A 20,633-nucleotide genomic window follows, 5' to 3' on the forward strand; every position below is an offset into this window, starting at 1 on the left:
ACTCCTCACTCCCCAGGCATTGAGGGGGTCTATCTCATGGCAGCTTGCATGATTTTTATTAAAAAAAATTGTAATTCTGGAGTGCCATGCCCGAGATAAGACCCTCTTGGCTCCTGTATGCTTTGTGAGCATTTTGCTCTGAGTGATCTGGCAGTGATGGGGAGGACTTGCCCCAGTTCTGTCTTGGGAAGTGCTGTATTCTCAGCTGTATCCCCAGCCTGCCCTGTGGTATAAATATCCTGTGGACCCTAGTTCTAGGATCTGAGGAGTCTGGAGACTTCATCAGGGATTTCGTGGGCTGCCATGGTCTTTTTCTCTCTGCTTCTGTACTTAGTCCCCATCACCTTTCCCCAACTCCCTTGGTTCCTGCAACTACATATGGCTCTTTATTTCCATGTAACTCCATGTGGACCCAAAGTCCAGCTTGTGCCAATTTCTTACAGTCGGGACTCCTATGAAAGAGTCTGTTGAGTGCAGGAACTTCAGTGGAAGCTTGAGGTGGGACTGGAGGGAATAGTTATGTTGGGTGGTGCATTAGCTTCTTCCTCCCCCCAGACCTAGCACCGTTCCCTGGGATTCCTGCTCTTACTGCCCATCCCTCTCTCCAGACTAAGAACAACAATAATAGTAATATTTATCAATATATTACCATGTATATTGCAAACCCTTTAAAATTATTAACTCACTTAATGGAAAGCCAGAGCATTCTTTCCCTTGTTTCTTATGGAATATTTTTCTCCCATGTTTGAGAAACCCAAGTCTAACCTACCCTGATGCTTTAAAAAAAAATTCTCAAGAGGAATTCTGATAAGTGAAACATTCTCTCTCTCATTCTAGAATTGTTACTTCTGCAGAGGAAGGGAGAGCGAACAGTGAACAAATGTGTTTTCCTATCACCCATTCTCCCATGACCAGCCTTGCATTCATTAATGGAACACTTGTTAGTAATTATGATACGGGTTAGACACTGGGTCATGATGCAAGAAACGGTCCAAGTGTTAAAAGAGTTCAAGTTATACTTTGATTAACTGGAAAAAAAGTTAGAATTCTGCTTAACCATGTGTTTTGGTTAAAAGAGATTTGGACTGCTTTCCACTGAAGCCCAGTAATAGGTGTGGCTGTGCACTGTGAGCTAGGAGCCCAGGGCCTCAGTTCTCAATCTACCTCTGGCTCCCCTTCTGAGCTTTAGTAACACAGCTGTCCCCCGCCCCCCCTTTAGGGCTTTTGAGAGACTGGATCAAGACTATGTAACAAATGGTCAATATCACCAGCCTTCATTATTGTGGTTATATTTCTGTTTTTATTATTTTTATTATCATTCAGTCTCAGTTGATGAGGTGTCCTTTCTGGTCAATACCAGTCCCTCACTGGAGTCCTGATCTCAATTGACTCCTCCTTCTAGAAGCTTGTTTCATTGATTCCCTCACCCCCTTGTGTGTTATCCTATTCCCTTGATTCATTTCTCTCTACCTAAAATCATGCTTAAATCTCTACCATCCCCCCCCCCAAAAAAAAATTCTCTATTGTGCTTTTAGCACTTGACCTTTGGCCCTAGCTCTCTTCTCTGAATTACTTACTCTGCATTCCATGGTGACCTCATCTAGTTCATCAGTTTCAAATGACATTTAAAATGTCATTGGTATGGCATTTAAAATGTCACTGGTATAGCCAAAGCTACCATGTTTGTACTTCTGGTCTTAAATCACCCATGAGCTCCAGAAACAGAATGCCAGGGTCCCACTCAACATATCCATTAAGATGTTTACTTGGCATCTCAAGCTTAGCGTGGCCAGAAAGAAATCCTGATGTTGCCCTGCCTGTGTGCCCATCACATGTTCCTTGTGTCATCTTCCCGTGTCAGTAAATGACACCAGAATCAACCTAGAAGCTCAAGCCCCAAGTTGAAGGGTCCTCAATGAGTCTTCTCTTTCCTTCACTTTTCCTCTCTTGCTCCCAACAGCAATGATTTCATCTCTGCCTTTGAAATACCTCTCCAGCCATCGACGTCTTTGTTTTCCACCACCTTCATGAGAGCCATCCTTACCTTCCCATTGGATGACTACACTTTCCACAGCACAGCCAGGAGGATCTCTGTAGAATGTAGATTAGATTATGTCACATCCCGGCTTTAGAACTTTTGGTGACTTAGAGGAAAATTCAGGCTCCCTGCCATGTCTTGTAAGACTCCATGTTGCCTGACCCTCCAGCTAATGCTCCAGCCTCACCTTGTGCCTCTCTAGCTTACTCACTGTATCCCAGCCACATCAGTCTCATTCCTGTGCTCCCATATCATCCCCAACTCTTCTCTGCCTCATGGCCTTTGCCCTCGCCCCCACATTTTCCTTGACAGGCTACTTTCATCCTTCTGGTCTCAAGTATCACCTCCATAGGGTTCTCTCCTGACCACTCTAAGTAAAGTAGACCCTCCTCCCCTTAGTTATTCACAATATTCTATTTATTTCCTTCATAATACCAATTACAAAATGAGTTTAATTTTATATATTTATTTAATTTCCATTTCCATTCGCTAGAATATGAAGTTCATCAGAGTTAGGACCTTAATTGTCTCATTCGCTTTTATAGCCCCAGCATGTGTCCCAGTGTTTGGTACAGAGGAGGGTCTCTGTAAATGCTGAATGCATGAATGAATGAATGAATGAAGATGCTGTTTCTGTTCCCAGTGGGTTTGGAGTTTAGGGAATGAAATGATTTGGGAACAAGCAATTACAAGATGGTGTGATAGGCTGATAGGTGCTATAGTGGAATTAATTATGCCATGGTACATGACATAGTGATAATACAGCATGAAGAGAGACACAAAAATGTAATGCACCTTAGAGCATTTAATTTTTTTGTAAGTATAAAATAGCTCATTCTTTTGCAGAAAATTTAGAAATATCTAGAAAATTACAAAGAAAATATCCATCTGCCATAATCTTCCTGGTATCATTTAAAAGATGCATTCATAGATTATTACCACTCCTACTTTATCTTTTTTTAATTACCTGCTCAAGTCACTTGCCAGCTTTTCTTTTGGAGGATTTATTTTGTTGATTCTTCAGAATTCTTGACACAAAACAGATTATCTTTTAGCTGACCTAGATGTTACAAATACTATTCTCAGCTTGCCATTTGGCTTTTGTTTCAGGCTTCTGTTAAGAAAGAAAACATACTTTGAAATCATAGTTATTATGGAAGGTATTACATATTTAAGAAATATATAATATTTCAATTTTAAGAAATTGATTTTTAAGATTTTGTCATTAATTTTTAGCCTTAGAAAACTTGTCAGAAAATACATAGGCCCAGACCTATACAGCTTGTTCTTTTTTTTAAATTTTATTTTATTATGTTATGTTAGTCACCATACAATACCTCATTAGTTTTTGATGTAGTGATCCACGCTTCATTGTTTTCTTATAACACCCAGTGCTCCATGCAGTACGTGCCCTCCTTAATACCCATCACCGGGCTAACCCATCCCCCCCCCCAAAAAAAAACCCCTCAGTTTGTTTCTCAGAGTCCATAGTCTCTCATGGTTCATCTCTCCCTCCGATTTTCCCCCTTCATTTTTCCCTTCCTTCTCCTAATGTCCTCCATACTATTCCTTATGTTCCACAAATAAGTGAAACCATATGATAATTGACTTTCTCTGCTTGACTTATTTCACTTAGCATAATCTCCTCCAGTCCCATCCATGTTGATGTAAAAGTTGGGTATTCATCCTTTCTGATGGCTGAGTAATATTCCATTGTATATATGGACCACATCTTCATTATCCATTCATTTGCTGAAGGGCATCTCGGCTCTTTCCACAGTTTGGCTATTGCAGACATTGCTGCTATGAACTTTGGGCCCCCAACATGGGAGCAGCCATCTACATAAGCCAACTGTTAACCAAAATAAAGAGTCATATTGATAACAATATGTTAATTGTAGGAGACCTCAATACTCCACTCTCAGCAATAGATCATCTAAGCAGAAAATCAACAAAGAAACAAGAGCTTTGAATGACACACTGGATCAGATGGACCTCATAGATATATACAGGACATTCCACCCTAAAACAACAGAGTACTCATTCTTCTCGAGCACACATGGAACTTTGTCCAGAATAGACCACATACTGGGTCACAAATCAGATCTCAACCAATACCAAAAGATTGAGATTATTCCCTGCATATTCTCAGACCATAAAGCTTTAAAACTGGAACTCAATCACAAGAAAAAATTTGGAAGAAATTCAAACATGTGGAAGCTAAAGACCACTCTGCTCAAGAATGTTTAAGTCAACCAGGAAATCAAAGAAGAACTTAAACAATTCATGGAAACCAATGAGAACGAAAACACATCGGTCTAAAACCTATGGGATACTGCAAAGGTGGTCCTAAGGCGGAAATACATAGCCATCCAAGCCTCACTCAAAAAAACAGAAAAATCCCGAATTCACCAACTAACTCTACACTTTAAAGAACTAGAGAAAAAGCAACAAACGATGCCTAAGCCACACATTGGAAGAGAAATAATTAAGATTCGAGCAGAGATCAATGAATTAGAAACCAGAAACACAATAGATCAGATCAACGAAACTAGAGGCTGGTTCTTTGAAAGAATTAATAAGATCGATAAACCACTGGCCAGACTTACCCAGAAGAAAAGAGAAAGGACCCAAATGAATAAAATTATGAATGAAAGGGGAGAGATCACAACTAACACCAAGGAAATAGAAACAATTATTAGAAATTATTGTCAACAACTATATGCCAATGAGCTGAGCAACCTGGATGAAATGGATGCCTTCCTGGAAACCTATAAACTCCCAAGACTGAAACAGGAAGAAATTGACAACCTGAATAGGCCAATAACCAGTAACGAGATTGAAACAGTGATCAAAAACCTCCCAAAAAACAAGAGTCCAGGGCCTGATGGATTCCCTGGGGAATTCTACCAAACATTCAAAGAAGAAATCATACCTATTCTACTGAAGCTGTTTCAAAAAATAGAAACAGAAGGAAAGCTTCCAGACTCATTCTACACCTTGTTCTTTGAGAGATTTGTTGAAGTTAGTCTTTAGCCTATAATCTGATCTTTGTGTTAAATAATCTATGTTTACTAAATGCATTATTATTCACATCATTTTATTATTCATATATTCATAAGATACAAGCACATACTTATATCTTTGTTTTTTTCTGTTTGGCTGAAGTCTAAGACGTGAGCTAAAATTTTCAAATTTTGTTTTTATTCCTCATCATTTTCTCTTTTTAAGTCTATTAACTCATACATTTAAAAAAATGACATTTTAATCCACTTAATGGTTTTTATTTTTTTCCAGTTTAAATTATACTTTGACACTTTTACATTATTTTTACAACCACTGTTTTGTTTGTTTGCATTTTCTTTTTTTTTTTTTTTTTTTAAGGTTTTATTTATTTATTTGAGAGAGAGAATGAGAGAGAGAGAGAGCATGAGAGGGGGGAGGGTCAGAGGGAGAAGCAGACTCCCTGCCGAGCAGGGAGCCGGATGCGGTACTCGATCCTGGGACTCCAGGATCATGACCTGAGCTGAAGGCAGTCGCTTAACCAACTGAGCCACCCAGGCGCCCTGTTTGCATTTTCCCATTATGCCTTTGTTCAACTTGTTATTTTTAAGTTAACTGGGTCATTTTGTGTTAGGTGTTTATCTTCTAGTGTACAATTAGATTTTGTTTATTTAGACAGTCTGAGACCTTTTCTCTATTTTAACCCATTTATATTTATTGTCACAACAGAAATATTTTTTCTTTTGTCATTTTTATTAAACAGTTTGAATGCTTTCATGTTTTAAAATATATTTTCTGTGTTCTATTTTATTTTTTTACCCCATGGCCTTTGCTTTTGTTTTCCTTTCAGTTATTGAAAATATAATTAGGTACTTAATTCTTTATAGTAAGGTCTTCTGTTGACTTTCTTCTCTGCAGGCTGTGGCATTTATCCTTTATTTAGCCTTTTATTTCTGCAGACTTTCCCACACTCCCTACACATTTTTGTTTCTGTGCCACTGAAGGACCCTGTTATCTTAGTAAACCCCTCTTCCAGAGCAGTTGTCATGCTAGTGTCAGATGCTCTCTGTTTGGTGTGACTGTCATCCCCAAGTCATTTTACATAATCCCTAGGGAGCCATGTGTGTTCTTAATGATTGAGCTTACCACCCAAGGAAGCTGCCTCTTGGCAAGTATCGCCACCCTCTCCACCAGTTCTCTGCTCTCTTATTATAGCTGCTGGAGTTCTGGGCCCCACTGAGACCACTGGCCTCTGAATCCGTTAACCGGGAATGACCACATGGGCCACAAAAAGTTTCCACGTGAAGGTTTTCCTGTTGGTCTCATCACCCATCTTACATTCTATCCACAGACTTAAAGTGAGGAGTGAAAGACAGGAGGGAGAAGGGTCCATTGTATAGGCTGTTGAGGTAGTAGAGATGAAGAGCAATGAAGATTTGAACCAGAGCCATTGGACTGGAATTGAATTGGCTTTGACTTACAAAATGGTTGCTTCATATGGTTCAACTTAATAGCAGAAATGGAAAGACATGGCCAGATTTAGAAATATTAAGTCAGAATCAAAAAGAAAATGAGAAGCAAGGCAGAAGGGGAAGCCCCAGCAGATGCCCAAATCCCAGTCGTCAGTGACTGGGTGGGTCATAGGGCAACCCACTGAGGCCCATATTTCAGGAAGGATAATGGGGCTGTGGGGGAGACAATTTGATAGGGAAGCTGTTCAGATTTCTTGCATACAGACTGTGTTTGAGGCATCTGTGTATAGTATCTGCATAAAAATGCAGATCTCTTAGTTGGGTGAGACTGCTGTTCAGTGAAAAGTATGGAGTGGGGCTGGACTTGGGATTGTCAGTGAATTGGCAGCCATTGCAGGGTGTGCTCGGTAAAAACATGAGTAGAGGAACCTGACATTTGAGGGATAGATGTAGGAGGAGAAGTGCCTACAAAGAAACTTATGGTAGTATAGATAGTCCCAGATCTGTGAGGAAAAACCAGGAGAGTGAAGTGTCACTTGAGCCAAAACAAGAGAGATCCAGAAAGGGAGAAGCTACAAACATTGATAATTGTAGAAAAATGGTCAAGTATTAATAATAATTACTGGCAAACATTGAGTACCTACCATGTGCCATACATTGTTCTAAATAGTGTATTAATTCCTTTAATATGAAAATTTATCTAGTAAAGTGGACACTATAATTACAGATGAGGAAACTGAGGCCCAGAGCAGTAAGATAACTTGCCCAAAGTCACGCACTAGTGAGTGGTGTAGCCAAGACTGCTACCCAGGCATTCTGATCCAGAGCCCAAGCACTACACTATCTTCCTTCTTAAGATAAGGATTGAAAATTGTCTATTAGATTTAGCAACTCTGATGTTACTGGTATTTGCCATGAGAGCAGTTCTGGGGAAAGTGTTGGGGACAAAGTCGAGATCATAGTGGGGGGTGGAGTTTTGCAGTGGGAAGTAAGGGAGTGTTGAGAGTGAGTGTCGATAAAACTGTTGAGAATCCCACGTGTGATTGAAACACAGCTAGACTGTGCTGGAGCAGAACCTGTTGGCCAAGGGTAGCTTTTAAAGAATAAGAGAAGCCCCAGTATTTACGTGTGCCAAAATCAGGAATAAAAGAGTTCAGAGATACAGGATAAAGAGAACCAAGAAGGACCAAGAAGCTGGAACAGGCAGTAGAGGTGAGGAGGGGTCAAGAGCACCAGCACGCCTTGAGGAGAGGAGGCAGTGGTTGGTTGTGGTAATCCGAGGTGTAATCTAACCTCTGATCGATGGGCAAGAAGTTAGAAATGAGCCCCTCTCCTGTCCCCTTACCTGTTGAAGATGTGCTGTGGGTGTGTGCTGGGATTGGGTGGGTGATGTTGAAGGGGGACATTTGTGTGGGGCACAGCAGTGGAGAAGGCAGGTTTGCAATAGACTTGTCAAATTTGGAATGAGGGTGTGAAAGAATTAGGGCTTTGAGTGAGATCAATGTGGATGGTCAGCTAGTGCGGTGGGGCGGCCCTGGGCTTGCTGAGAATACAGGAGGCCCGGGCCATCATACAGGCTCTAGGAAGGGTGAGGTCCAGGGTACGATGTGAGCCGCAGGGGCAGGTTTAAAAGGAGTGAGGGGCAGGAGGCTGTGTCAGAATACCGGTGGATGGAATTTCCGGTTTCTGGAGTGGACAAGGATGTGGATGTGGCCGAAGCTGGTTGGGAGATAAAGACCATGGAATTAGGGAGCTCAAGGGCATTGTTCATGGTGTTCACATAGGCAGTCACATCTCCTAGGCGAAGTTAGACAGTGGGTGGCAAGGAAAGCTGTTAACTGAGTTTTAAAAGCTCTACTGAAATACACGGTTTGGGTGAGAGAGTCAGAATGGAGAATTCAAAGAACTTGTTGCCTTTGGATTCCTGGATACCAGCATTTGTGCATGGGGCTTATCTTCAAGAGGTGTTATTAAGAAATTCAAGATGGGAGAGAGAGACAAACCAAGAAACAGACTCTTAACTATGGAGAACAAACTGATGGGGGGAGGAGGGAATGGGACCAGAGAGGAGAGGGGCGCTGGGGGGGATTGGACAAATAAGGGATGGGGGTCGAGGAGTGCACTTGCTGTGATGAGCACTGGATGTGGTATGGAAGTGTTGAAGCACTGTGTTGTACACCCGAAACTAATATAACACTGAATGTTAACTGTATTGGAATTAAAATTAAAAAAAAAATTCAGATGGCATATATTCCTGGGGGATGTAGAATCAAATCAGGGTAAACCCTCCTTGGCTTATGGTAGCTTCCAAGGTAAGCTCCTCTGTCACACTTCATAAGAAAGTTGGGGTATTAGGAAGTAATTCTCCTCTGTGCTTCACTTGAAACAACAATGAAAAAGGTGCAGATTGGGGTTTCAGGCCATGTTTGGGTTGTTCTTCTGCATTCAAGCATTATTTCTGAAATCCATTAAAAATGTTCCATGTGGCTGACTCTTCTTTTGCTGGTCATTAGAATGTGGCCTTTTTTTTTTTTTTAATCTTGTTTTGAAAATCCGAGTCCATTGCCAGGGTAGTGTACAAGGCTAATAGAAGGCCTCTTTGGGAGGTTCTGGTGGGAAGCTGAAACATAGAGGGTTTGGGGGCTGGGCAGCTTCCTGTGATGCCTACAACTACTTCTGTGAAATTGACTCCCACCCTGTGTGTTGCAGGTGATATTTGAATCCGTCTCTTTGAAGGGTCATCCTGGCTACATCGCTGTGGACGAGGTCCGGGTCCTTGCTCATCCATGCAGTAAGTCTGCTCCCTCCTCCTCACACAGCCCCACTCCCTGCCAGACTGGGGAGCTTGGAGCCTGCAGTCCCCCCCATTCATTCAGCTCACAACCATCTCTGGCTCGCTCTCTCTTTTTTAATCCTTCAGAAATGCTTACATACTCAGTGCAATCAGTCCTGAATAAATTCGTAATTTCGCTGGCCTGTTCAACAGGCAGCACCTACAGGAATTTGCAGAGAGTGGCAAAACATCTTCGTTTGAATCTCTCTCTGTCGTTAAGGGAGTCTAAAGTCCTGATTGTTTATTAGTGGGATTCAGACCACCGAAGTGGAAGAATTAGAGGGCTTTGGATAGAATCTTGTGCAATTGTCTTAAAAAAAGAACACCACCAGAACACTGAGCAAATTAGTACACTGTTCACTCACAGGGAAAAGTACCCCAAAGCTATTAATTCTTTAAAAGTAATTTTAAATACACTCATCAGCTCTGTGTAGGCATTGGGAGAGTTTTCTCACAGTGGTTAGTGCTCACGGTCCAGTGTCAAGAGTCCTCGAAGGCATACCGCTCCTCTGTGCCCATCCAGTCTCCCCCTCGAAGTTCGCTCTCTTTGCTGTGTTTAGTCTCAGATATTTTAACATGTTTGTGCAGGGACCTGTGGTTCCCAGTTTCACGAAATCCCAGAGGGGAGTTGGATGGCATCCTATCTAGTGACATTTGGTTGGGGGGGTTGTAGTCAAAGGAATATGCATGGGGGTGATGGCCGCCCCCAGAGGGCTAGCTGGGATACTAGCCCCATCAGTTTGTTAGCATTCTGCATATTGGAGATTCCCATTAATTTCTTGGCAGCCAGCTGGTTCCAGGTAACTCCTGGAGGGCTCGCTCTACTCCCTCCTCGTAGCCATGAGTTATGCTATTGGTTGTGGTGCAGTTTGCTATTTCCTCAAGAAGTGTCATGCCCCTTGTTGTTAGAGGCCTTTCAGTCCTTTCATTTTGGGGCTCTTCTCATGTCTGCCCCATCCGTGTTGCTTTAATTGAAATGACACTTTCCACTTCTGCTGCAATGAATTTGTTAGAACTTGAACATCACTTCCTTCCCCAGCACTAGAATGCCAATTGTTTGACTCATTGCTTAGAGCACCTCTCTGGAGGAATTTGGGACAGGTTCCAAGGGGTTTTGGCTAGGCGGTGTTTGGGATCATTGTGTTTGGTGTCTGTGCAAGGGAGCCCTTCTTCCCCAAAACCAGCCAGCTTCTCAGGAATGCTGAGATCATACGAGATTCTTCATTACTCTGGCCTGAGCTTCCTGCCCTCTGGGTTACTTGCTGGGTGTTTGGGATTTCCTTAGGTGGGTCTGTCCATGCAGTCATGCCTGCTGAACCAGACCTCATGTGAAGAGGGTCCCAGAAATCCCCCCAGCCATGCAGTGGGAATTTTCACCTCTGTTATAAGGCCTAACCTGATTCCTGTTCCTTATTCCAACCTCAACTCTGCCTTAACTCCAAGCACTGTTGCCTTAACTCCATGCACCATTTATATAGTAGATAGTTAATCCAACTCACCCCAATTAAGCCTTCCCCTCCCTGGCCTTCTGGGAATCAGGATTAGCTGCCCATTAAAGAATGACCTTTGATCTCACCCTGGACAACTGCTGCAGGACGTGTTTGCCCTCCCTGTGGTCCGCCTAACCCCACACACTCAGCTCTGCCCAGCTCCCAGTTTTGAGGTGGTCTCTGTGAGGCAGGGTTCAGTTTCCCTAAGCCCTGCACACATCCCATCCTCGCTGGGGATGCTCACCTCTGTTGTGTCCAGCTGCATCCCTGCTTCTTACCCTATACTTGGTTTTTCTAGTAGGTGACTTTTGGCCCTTCCCAGGAGAATCTGGCCTGGCTCTCTTGTCGGGGATCCCAGATCTCTCTACTCAGAGTGGGGAATTTTCACCTCTGTCGTGAGGCCCAACCTGATTCCTGTCCCTTGTTTCAATCTCAGCTCTGCCTTAACTCCAAGCACTGGTTTGCTGTTAAAGCCAAATGCTTCCTTCTCTCTGAGACGTCTGTATGGGAAAGGGTTCTCTGGAGGGTGTTTAGATGCTTTTACACCCTAAAGCCTCATGCCCCCCCTTGGAGTACCCCCCCCCCCCCAGCCTCACTGGGGCTGCTCCTGAATTTAGGATTCTCCCTGACAGCCTTGTATTCCTCCTGCTGAGGAGTGTGGATTGCATGGTTATGGAATTGCTGAGAGCCAGTTAGCCAGCAAATGGGCCACAGGATGTAACTCAGAAGGACGTGACTCTGGCTGTGTTCCTGGGTAATGGGAGTACAATGCAGAGTTTAGCCTCGATGCTTAGGTGGCTTGGGCTTAAACTCCCCAGAAATCAAAAAGTGAGGACTCTGTGATAGTGGCTGGAATTGGAAAAATTCCACTGAACAGTATGTACAAATCCTGGCGGTGCATATAGTCTGCAGGGGTCTGTGCACACAGCTCCTGAGTTGCATGGAGTTGAGCGGTGCCTCGCAAAGGCCCCTTCTCCAGTTGGGTGCTCAGTCCACAGCCACTCCAGCTCTTCACTCCTACTTTCTTCAACAGGTAAATTATTGCACATGAGCTATGTGTCAGGAACTTGCGCTGGACATGGGGGGCACTTCAGTCATCAAGTTGGTTAGATCCTTGTCTCCATGGTGTTAGCCGAGTGGCAGAGGGAGGAAAGCCACTCAATAAGTAATAGTAAGTAGTAACAAATGTAACTTCAGATATTGATAGCGTGGTGGAGAGAATAAATGTGAGTGGGGAGGGCTGTGGTTGGGGAGGGCTCCTTAGGTAGAGAGGGCAGGGGATGAGTCTGGGCACCTGTGGCCTGAGCTGACACCTGAGTCCCTTGTGCGGTGATCTAGGGAGGGGGGGCAGGCCAGGCAGAGGAAACAGCAGGTGCAGAGGCCCTGCAGTGGGAATTCACAGGTGTTGCCAGAGTAGCTAGAGTGTAGGGAGCACAGGGGAAAAGGGTCTGAGTGAAGGCTGGGGAGGGAGGCTGAGGCCAGGCCACGGAGGGGCTGAGTGTCTCGATGAGGTTAGGCTTTAATCAAAACACAAGGAGGCGCCCCTGGAAGGATTTGTCCTAGGGATTGATTTGATCTCATTTAAGTGTTTAGAAGATCACTTTGGCTGCTCTGCAGAGAATGAGCTGAAGGAGAATAGAGAAGCCAGGAAGACCGATCAGGAAGGAAGTTCTGGAGTCATGGAAGAGGTAGGTGGTGGTGGCCTGGACCAGGCTGGTGGAGAGACGTCCGTTCACTGTTTGGCATGTGTTTACTGAGCATGTACTCCAGGACAGGCACTATTCTGGGTTTATGCACATTCATTCTCTGACCTTGGGGGCTTCTGTTGAGATGGAAGACACTGGAAATGAAACAGTCAGGTAATTAATTATATGATCTGTAACAGGGTAAATTAGTTGGCTAAGACTGCCATATAGAATGTTACATGCTGGGCAGGCTTAAACAGCAGAAATGTATTTGCCCACAGTTCTGTAGGTGGAATTCCAGGATGAAGAGAGCAGGGTTGGTTTTTCCTGAGGCTTCTGTCCTTTGCAGCTGGCTGCCTTCTTGCTCTGTCCTCACATGGGCTTTGCTCTGTGTAGTGTTCCTGATATGTTTCTGTGTGTCCAAACCTTCTCAGGACACCAGATAGATTGGATTAAGGTCCACCCTAATAAAAGCCCTATCTCCAAATACTGGCACACTCTGAGGTGTGGAGCAGTAGGGCTTCAATATCTGAATCTTTTTTTTGGGGGGGGACACACAATGTAGCCCGTAACAGATGGTCAGCAGTGCTATGAAGAAACAAAGCACAGAGATGGAGAGAGGTGGACAGGTGAGAGAGAGATTTAGGAGGTAGAGTCCGCTGGTCCTATTTGATGGGTTGGTTTGGGAGGCAGAGGCATCAGAAATGGTGCTCTCCTGGGTTTGTGGCTCGGGCACCTGGCTGGTGCGGGCTGGGGTGGTGTATGTCTCTGGAGCTGAGTGATGCCTTCCAGCGCGCCGACCGTGTGTGCATCCTGGGGGAGCTCGGGGAGCCGTGAGTCATGCGTGCTGCTGGTGGCTCCGGCACTGTCCTTTGCACTGACGGCGCCTTTTGCCCCCAAAGCCTTCGTGTGAGTGCATTTATGGTTTCACTCACGGGTGCTAAAAACTTAACTATATTGAGAAACACGCATTCTCCTCAGGCTTTGTAATTCTCCACTTCCGTCCTCCAAAACATTTTTTCTCTTAATATCAGGTCAGCACTTATCAATAAGCTCTTCTGCTAAATATTCCAAAAGTTCCAGGGCCGGTGGGGTGGGGGCCAGTTAGTGCCTGATTTGCAACTGTATTCTCGATCGATTTGAGCCGAAGTTACTACTTCCCGTGATTGCCGTGCAGCTTCCAAAACACCGACCGACAGACAGGCGTAAGACTCAAAGGAAATGATTTTCTCTTACAAACTGAAGCCTCTCGTCTATATTTTATAGCCCATTTAACATTTTTGTGGGATTCTAAAAGTATTTTAGCCATTGTCACCCCTCTGCTGTCATTCTCGGTGTCAGCTGTGAGCAGGGACACCACAGCTACAACTGCACACGAGAAACGTCGGCACGATTTTCCACCCGGTCTCCAAGTTTCTAGCTCCCAAGTTGACTTTTAGAATTTTTTAAATTCTTTTTTTTTCCCCCATCACAACCTTGCAGGGCCATGTCACCGAGCCCACGGAGCGTCTGCAACACGTTTCTAATGTATGTACTGCGCTTTCTCCTCAATCGCATGGCTTCCTACTGAGCGCTGTCAGGTTTAAAGAGCGAGATAAAGGGCATAATACTGTGTCTCCAGATGCTGCGCTGACATCGGCAGGAGTTTAAATGTCACCAACATCAAGGCGTTTTGCCCCAAATGCACAGCCAGTTTGCTGTTAACCCCCCTTCAGTGGGACCCCACTTTGGAGGTGCTGGGTCTTAGTGGGGAGTGAGGGTGGAATGTTTAAAACCACATGCTGGAGACTGGGCTGGGCCCCAAGGTCAACCGTGTTTGGCCCCAGGTTGGCAAGCGGAAGCTGGCGGGATAAATTCTTTCCCTGAGCTGTAGATGCTGGAGGAAAATCATGGTGAAGAGAGCGTAGGGCTCAGAAGTAGACCTGAGGGGGGGAGAGAGAGAGAGAGAGAGAGAGAGAGAGAGAGAGAGAGAGAGTGTGTGTGTGTGTGTGTGTGTGTGTTTTGGGGGGAGAGGGAGGGTCAGAAAGGCCAGGAGCTCAGAGAAGTGGCCTGAACAGGTCGCCAACATAAGGAGCCTCCCCAGTTCTGGGTAAGTTCTTGTGTCGGGAACGTTGATCTAGGGCTAGCAGTCATGTGATCCACAGCATGCTGCCTGGAGGGTTGGGGGCATCCCTGGATTTATGGAGCCAGACAAGGCAGGACCGGCCAGTGGGAATTGTTCTAGATGACTTACATAGGAGCTAAGAGACTGCACGTGAGAAGAGCTTGCCTGCAGATGTGTTTTGTTAAGTCTGCATGGCGTTTTAATGGAATTTAGTCAAGATTTTAGAATGAGACATTTCACATAAAATCGGATTTCTTACTTGGGTTGAGAAATTGGACGATTGGCTGCCCTGAGCAAAGTACTCTGGAGTGGCCTTCTCTGCTGGATTTGAGTAACCCCCTTTCAAGGGGTCATGGGGTCTTTATCCGTTTCTCCTCAGGCCCTACACTCCTTAGTCCCTCCTCAGTGCTGAGGCTGGTGTCAGATACCAGTTGTCACTGTGTGTGCAATGTTACTGTTCTCACAGAGAGAGAAATCTTTATTTTACTATTTTTTTTTTTTTTTAAGATTTTACTTATTTGGGGGAGAGAGAACGAGCGAAGGGGAGGGGCAGAGGGAGAGGGAGAAGCAGGCTCCCCGCGGAGCAGGGAGCCCGATGCAGGACTCGATCCCAGGATCCTGGGGTCATGACCTGAGCTGAAGGCAGACGCTTAACTGACTGAGCCACCCAGATGCCCCCAAATCTTTATTTTACACAAATCTCTATCAAAAGTGGGAAAGTAATTATGGAACAAGGAGGTGGTGTTTTGTTTTTGTTTTGTTTTCCACTGACCCACTTTATTCATTGATATAACTGGCTTCTGTGGGTGCATGGGTTCAACCTCACTGCTATAAACCATCCATGTTTCACCAGAATATTAACCCTAGGGGCCATTAAGCCTCTAAATTCTCTACCCCTTAACCTAGAAGGGAGGGAAGAAGAGGGCCTGAAGATGAAAGAATCCAGACAAAAGGTCTGCTGCTGAGAAGCCGGGAATCAGAAGCAAGCAGGGGACATTGATCCAGAGATCCATTTCCCATTGTACAAGTTCCAGAGGTTAAACCATTTGCCCAGTGTCCCCAAGGGTAAGGACAGACAGACGTCCCTTTGTGAAACCCAGCACAAAGCCTCCCAAGATTGGAGCTAAGACTGTCGTCCCTCCCTGCATGGAGTGGCTGTTCCCTCCCTTTTAAACCTGGGGTGTAAAGGGGCTTACAAGGTTTACTTTTAGTCCTACTTGAAGAATTGACTTGAACTGATAGTTGCAAAAATAACTTTATAAAATTATACAGGAAAGCCAAAAGGAAACAATTTCAGACAATCAAAGCAGCATGGTATTTGTCAGGTTGACCAGATGCTGGAATCTTCAGTTTAGAGAAGCCTGCAAGGAGAGGTCTCCCCTGTGCCTTTGCTGCTTAACACGACTTTAGCAGTGGGGTCCTGAAGGTAGCATGAGGGGGTCCCTGAGCTGTTGTCCTTTTTTAAGAGCCTGAGAACAAGGTGTGTTTTCACACAGCAGGTCTGCCTAATCATGCCAAAGGTTTGGCTTTGGCTGAACTCTCTATGTCATGACACACATTGGTAGAGCAGGTAGTTCAAAGTGGGAAGGCCCTGGGGACAAATGGCTGGGAACAGGATGACTCATGATTAAATACTTGGGAGCAATGAGAGGAGCCTTGAGTCAGCACAGCCTGGCCTGCAAGCCCTTTCTCTCAACCCTGGCATCCAGGTGACACCACTGACCTCCCATTACCCAGGAAGCCAGAGAATGTATGATTTAAATGTTGACTTTTGGGCTAAGATTTGGACTGAATTCTGTTTGTCTCTTACTAATGCCATGTAGCTTTGAGCAAATTAAACTCGTTGAGCCTTGGTTTCTGCCTCTCTGAAAGGGGAATAGTAATATTGTCTGCTTTACAGGAATGTTACAAAGTTAAATTAGATAAAGCATGTAAAGCATTTATCAGAGTGCCTGACATTGCCAGAGCTTTAGATAAGTGACATTATTGCTTTTAGTCGTCTCTCTGGGTGTTGGACTCTCTCTGAAAAGATGGCCAGAGGCCCTTGTTGAACCTTCTTGGTCATCTTAACAACTGTTCATTTGGTCTCATCGTGGTGTAGTGGCTGTCCAGTTCATCACTGATTTGGTTGATGTCCTAGGAGATCCTTGGCACTTTTGTGCATCAGTGAAGAAATTCATATTTCTAGACATTGGTTAGCAACCCACGCATCTTGGGTGGGCTCAAATAGGTGAGACCCTGACTCCACAAATAAGGAAAGAGATGAACCCATTACCCCACATGAAACAGTTTCATTCTGGGATGATTACTCACAGACCCTGTGAGTTTCATTTATTTGAAAGTCCCTTTTCCTGTTATGCCAAGTCCCCAGAGCAAATGTCCCACATCCCTCCCATCCTTGAGAGATACTGTAGTTTAGAGTTCAGAGTGTAGACTGAGTGTTGCTTGAGTTCTCTGTGCCTCAGTTCACTCACTGTAAGACAGAGATGATCCTGCCACCAGCCGCGTTGGGTTCAGTGAGTTACCGTGTGTGGACCCCGCACAGCGAGTCCTGTGTGAATGACAGCTCCTGGTTTTCTCCTCCACCTCTTCTCCCTCCTTTGCTCTACCTTCCTTATCATCTTCCTCATCGGCGTCCTCACCATGGCCAGGCGTGTGGGTCTCAGGCTCAGAGGTGCTTTGCTTCAGCTTTCCTCTTTCTGCTCTCAGGCTGGAGGGAGGACTTCTCTCTGATGAATCCTCCCCATGTCCCCACCTTCAATTTTTCCTTCCGAACATGCCAGTATTGCCCAGATGCTAATAAGTGGGATTTTGAGGCTCCAAGAGACCTGAATTCATGTCTTGGCTCCCTCACTTTCTGGCTCTCTGACTGTGCTGAACTATGTAAGTCCTCAGAGCCTTCATTTTCTGATTGTGAAATGGAGATGTTACCCATCGCCTGGATATTGGCGGGGTTTAAGTGAGGCGATCACGTGAAGCTCTTAGGACAAGCAGTGCCTGGCTCACAGTAAGTGAGCGAGCAACAGTAGCTTCGCTGCGCCAGGCCACTTCCCAGGTGTTGATGCCCCGCTGCCCCGCGCTCGTCCTGAGCTGCTGTCCACCCATGGGGACGTGCTGCCGGCTGTTGAATTCAGCCCTCACGTGCAGTTTGGTTTCTCTCCTAGGAAAAGCACCTCACTTTCTGCGGCTCCAAAATGTTGAGGTGAACGTGGGGCAGAACGCCACATTTCAGTGCATCGCTGGTGGGAAGTGGTCTCAGCATGACAAACTTTGGCTCCAGGTAAGGATGGGAGTGGCCCCCTGCTCATGCCTGCCCATTCCTCGGTAAGGGCAGAAAGCATGTGCTGGGATGAAGGGCTCGGTGTGGGTAAGCGGAGGGGTATTTTGATGTGCCTCTGCTCCTTGGGTGATACTCTGCCTCCATGATCTTGTGAGATCTTCACTCTAATTTGGTTCTGTAGGCATCAGGATACCCATTTTACAGATGGAGAAACTAAGACCACAAACCTAGAAGTGCCAGAACTAGAATTTGTAATTATGCCCTTTCCATGCTGCCTTCTAACAAACTTTGTCCTTTAAGGCCAGACTCCCAGGGTGAAGGCAAAATTTAATACTTTAGATTCTGGGTATGTGGAATCATGAAATCTTCACTGAAGGGACCTTAACTACCCAGTGGTCCACCGGATTCCTGTCTGATGGGTAATGCTCCTCCACAGTATTCTGGTAAAGTCTGATAAAATCACCCTTTGCCAGAATATTTCACTACATCAGCAAAGCCATGTGTTCTTTGGCTGAAAGAGTCTCTCAAGAAAGTCAGGAGGATATTCTGAGTTTGAATCTGTTCTGCTCTTAGGTCTGCTCCTTGGCCTTACTTTCAAAGCAAGATAAGAGAGGATCTCTTTCAGTGGAGGTAGGGGAAAGGATGGGACACAGAATTAGACACAAATTGTTGCAGCATCAGAGATATTCCCAGGGATGCTAATGTAGAAATACCAGTGAGTAGCCACATGGGCTATTGAACGTATTTTGGTTTTGTTTTATATTTTACACAAATTCATTGAGGTTTCATTGAGATAAAGTACTTAAAATGGGTAATTTAACACATTTTCACGTGTGTATATTTGTGAAACTGTGATCACAGTCAAGATACTAGACATATCCATCATCCTCAGAAGTTTCCTTATTCCCATTTGAAATCCCTCCTTTCTGCCCTCCTTACTCTCATCTGTCTCCAGGTGATCACTGATCCATGTTCTGTCACTGAACAGTTGACCCTTGATCTTGCACAGGTTTGAACTGGGTGGGCTCACTTATACATAGATTTTTTTTTTCCCCAATAAATACAGTACAGTACTGTAAATGTATTTTCACTTCCTTATGATTTTCTTAACATTTTCTTTTCTCTAACTTCACTAAGAATACAGTATATAATACATATAACGTACAAAGCATATATTGACTATGTTATCGGTAAACCTTCTGGTCAACATAGGCTATTACTCATTTAGTTTGTTGGGGGAGACAGAAGTCATACACATATTTTTGACTATAGTGGGGCTTGCTGTTTTTTTTTTTTTTAATTTTTTTATTGTTATGTTAATCCCCATACATGGGCTTGCTGTTTTTAACCCCCATGTTGTTGAAGGGTCAACTGTGTATTCATTTGCATGTTCTAGAATTTTATATGAAGTCACACTGTATGTACTCTTTTTTTCACTCAACAGAATTACTTTGAGATTCCTCTATGATGTGTATATATGAACTTTATTTAAAATTTTTTTTGTTGAGTAATCCTCCATTGTATGAAGATACCATGATTCCTTTATACATTCATCTGTGGATGGACATGTGGGTTGTTCATTTACCGGTTATTTAAAAACAAGTTGCTATGAACATTCATGGACTTGAATGGACATATGGGCAAATGCTTTTGTTTCTCTTGGACAGATGCCTAGAAGTGGAATGGCTGGGTCATCTAGTAGATGTGTAACTTTTAAAGAACTGCTGAGCTGTCTTCCCGTATGGTTGTACCATTTTGCATTCCCATCAGCAGTGGATGGGAGCTGTCTTTGCTCACCAACATCCCTGCCAACGCTTGGTATGGTCATTCTTTTTAGTTTGAGCCATTTGAACAGGTGTGTAGTGGTACCTCCTCGTGATTCTTGTTTCCCTTTCCCTCAGGACCAGTGATGTTGAACTCCTCTCCATGTGCTCATTTGCTGGCATTCGTGTGTCATCTTTGGTGCTGTCTGTTTCAGTTTTTTTTGATCCTTTATTATTGGTTTGTTTCCTTATTATTGCATTTTGAAGTTCTCTATATGTTCTGGATAGAAATCCTTCATCAGCTACATGCTTTGCAAATATTTTCTCTCTTCATCTGTGGTTTTTCTTTTCATTCTCTTAATTGTAGCATTGGAAGAGCAATTTTTAAATTTGGATGAAATCAAATTTATCATTTTTTCTTTTTTGGATCTTGTCCTGGCATCATTTGTAAGAAATCTTTGCCTAACTGAAGGAGACAATGATTTTTTTCTTCTGTTTCCTTCTGGAGATTTTATAATTTAGCTTTTACATTTAGGTCTGTGATCCATTTTGAGTTAATTTTGCGTATGGTGTGAGGTATGCATCGAAGTTCTTTTTTCTTTTGGTGTGCATTTAGATATCTCCATTGTTCCAACATCATTAGTTGAAAAAGAGCCGCCTTTCTCTGCTGTGCTGCTTTTGTCCACAGAGATAGGGGGCTATTCCTGGGCCCTTGCTCCTGTTCCGTTGATCTCTTTGTCTATCTTTATGCCACTATCACACTAACTTGGTTACTGTAAGCTTTATAATAAGTTTTGAAATCTGGTATGTTAGTCTTCCAGTTGTTCTTCATTTTCACAGTGATTATGGCTGTTCTATGTCTTTTGCATTTCCATATGACTTTTAGAATCACTTTGTCAACTTCTACATGAAAAGCCTGTTGGGATTTTGATGGGGATTGATTGCATTGAATCTGTCAATCACTT

At 44.1% G+C, this 20,633-nt stretch overlaps 1 protein-coding gene across 1 annotated transcript in view; it reads left to right on the forward strand.

Moving 5' to 3' along the window:
* PTPRT (protein tyrosine phosphatase receptor type T) overlaps nt 1–20,633 on the forward strand; it is a 1,068,951-nt gene that overhangs the window by 371,911 nt on the left and 676,407 nt on the right. The window contains exons 4-5 of the mRNA XM_032419927.1: nt 9,223–9,304; nt 17,790–17,905. Of these exons, the coding sequence (XP_032275818.1) occupies nt 9,223–9,304; nt 17,790–17,905 (198 nt within the window). The remainder of the gene's footprint in view (nt 1–9,222; nt 9,305–17,789; nt 17,906–20,633) is intronic.

This window comes from Phoca vitulina, unplaced genomic scaffold (genome assembly GCF_004348235.1).
Source record: "Phoca vitulina isolate PV1807 unplaced genomic scaffold, GSC_HSeal_1.0 scaffold22, whole genome shotgun sequence".
Classification (NCBI taxonomy): domain Eukaryota; kingdom Metazoa; phylum Chordata; class Mammalia; order Carnivora; family Phocidae; genus Phoca; species Phoca vitulina.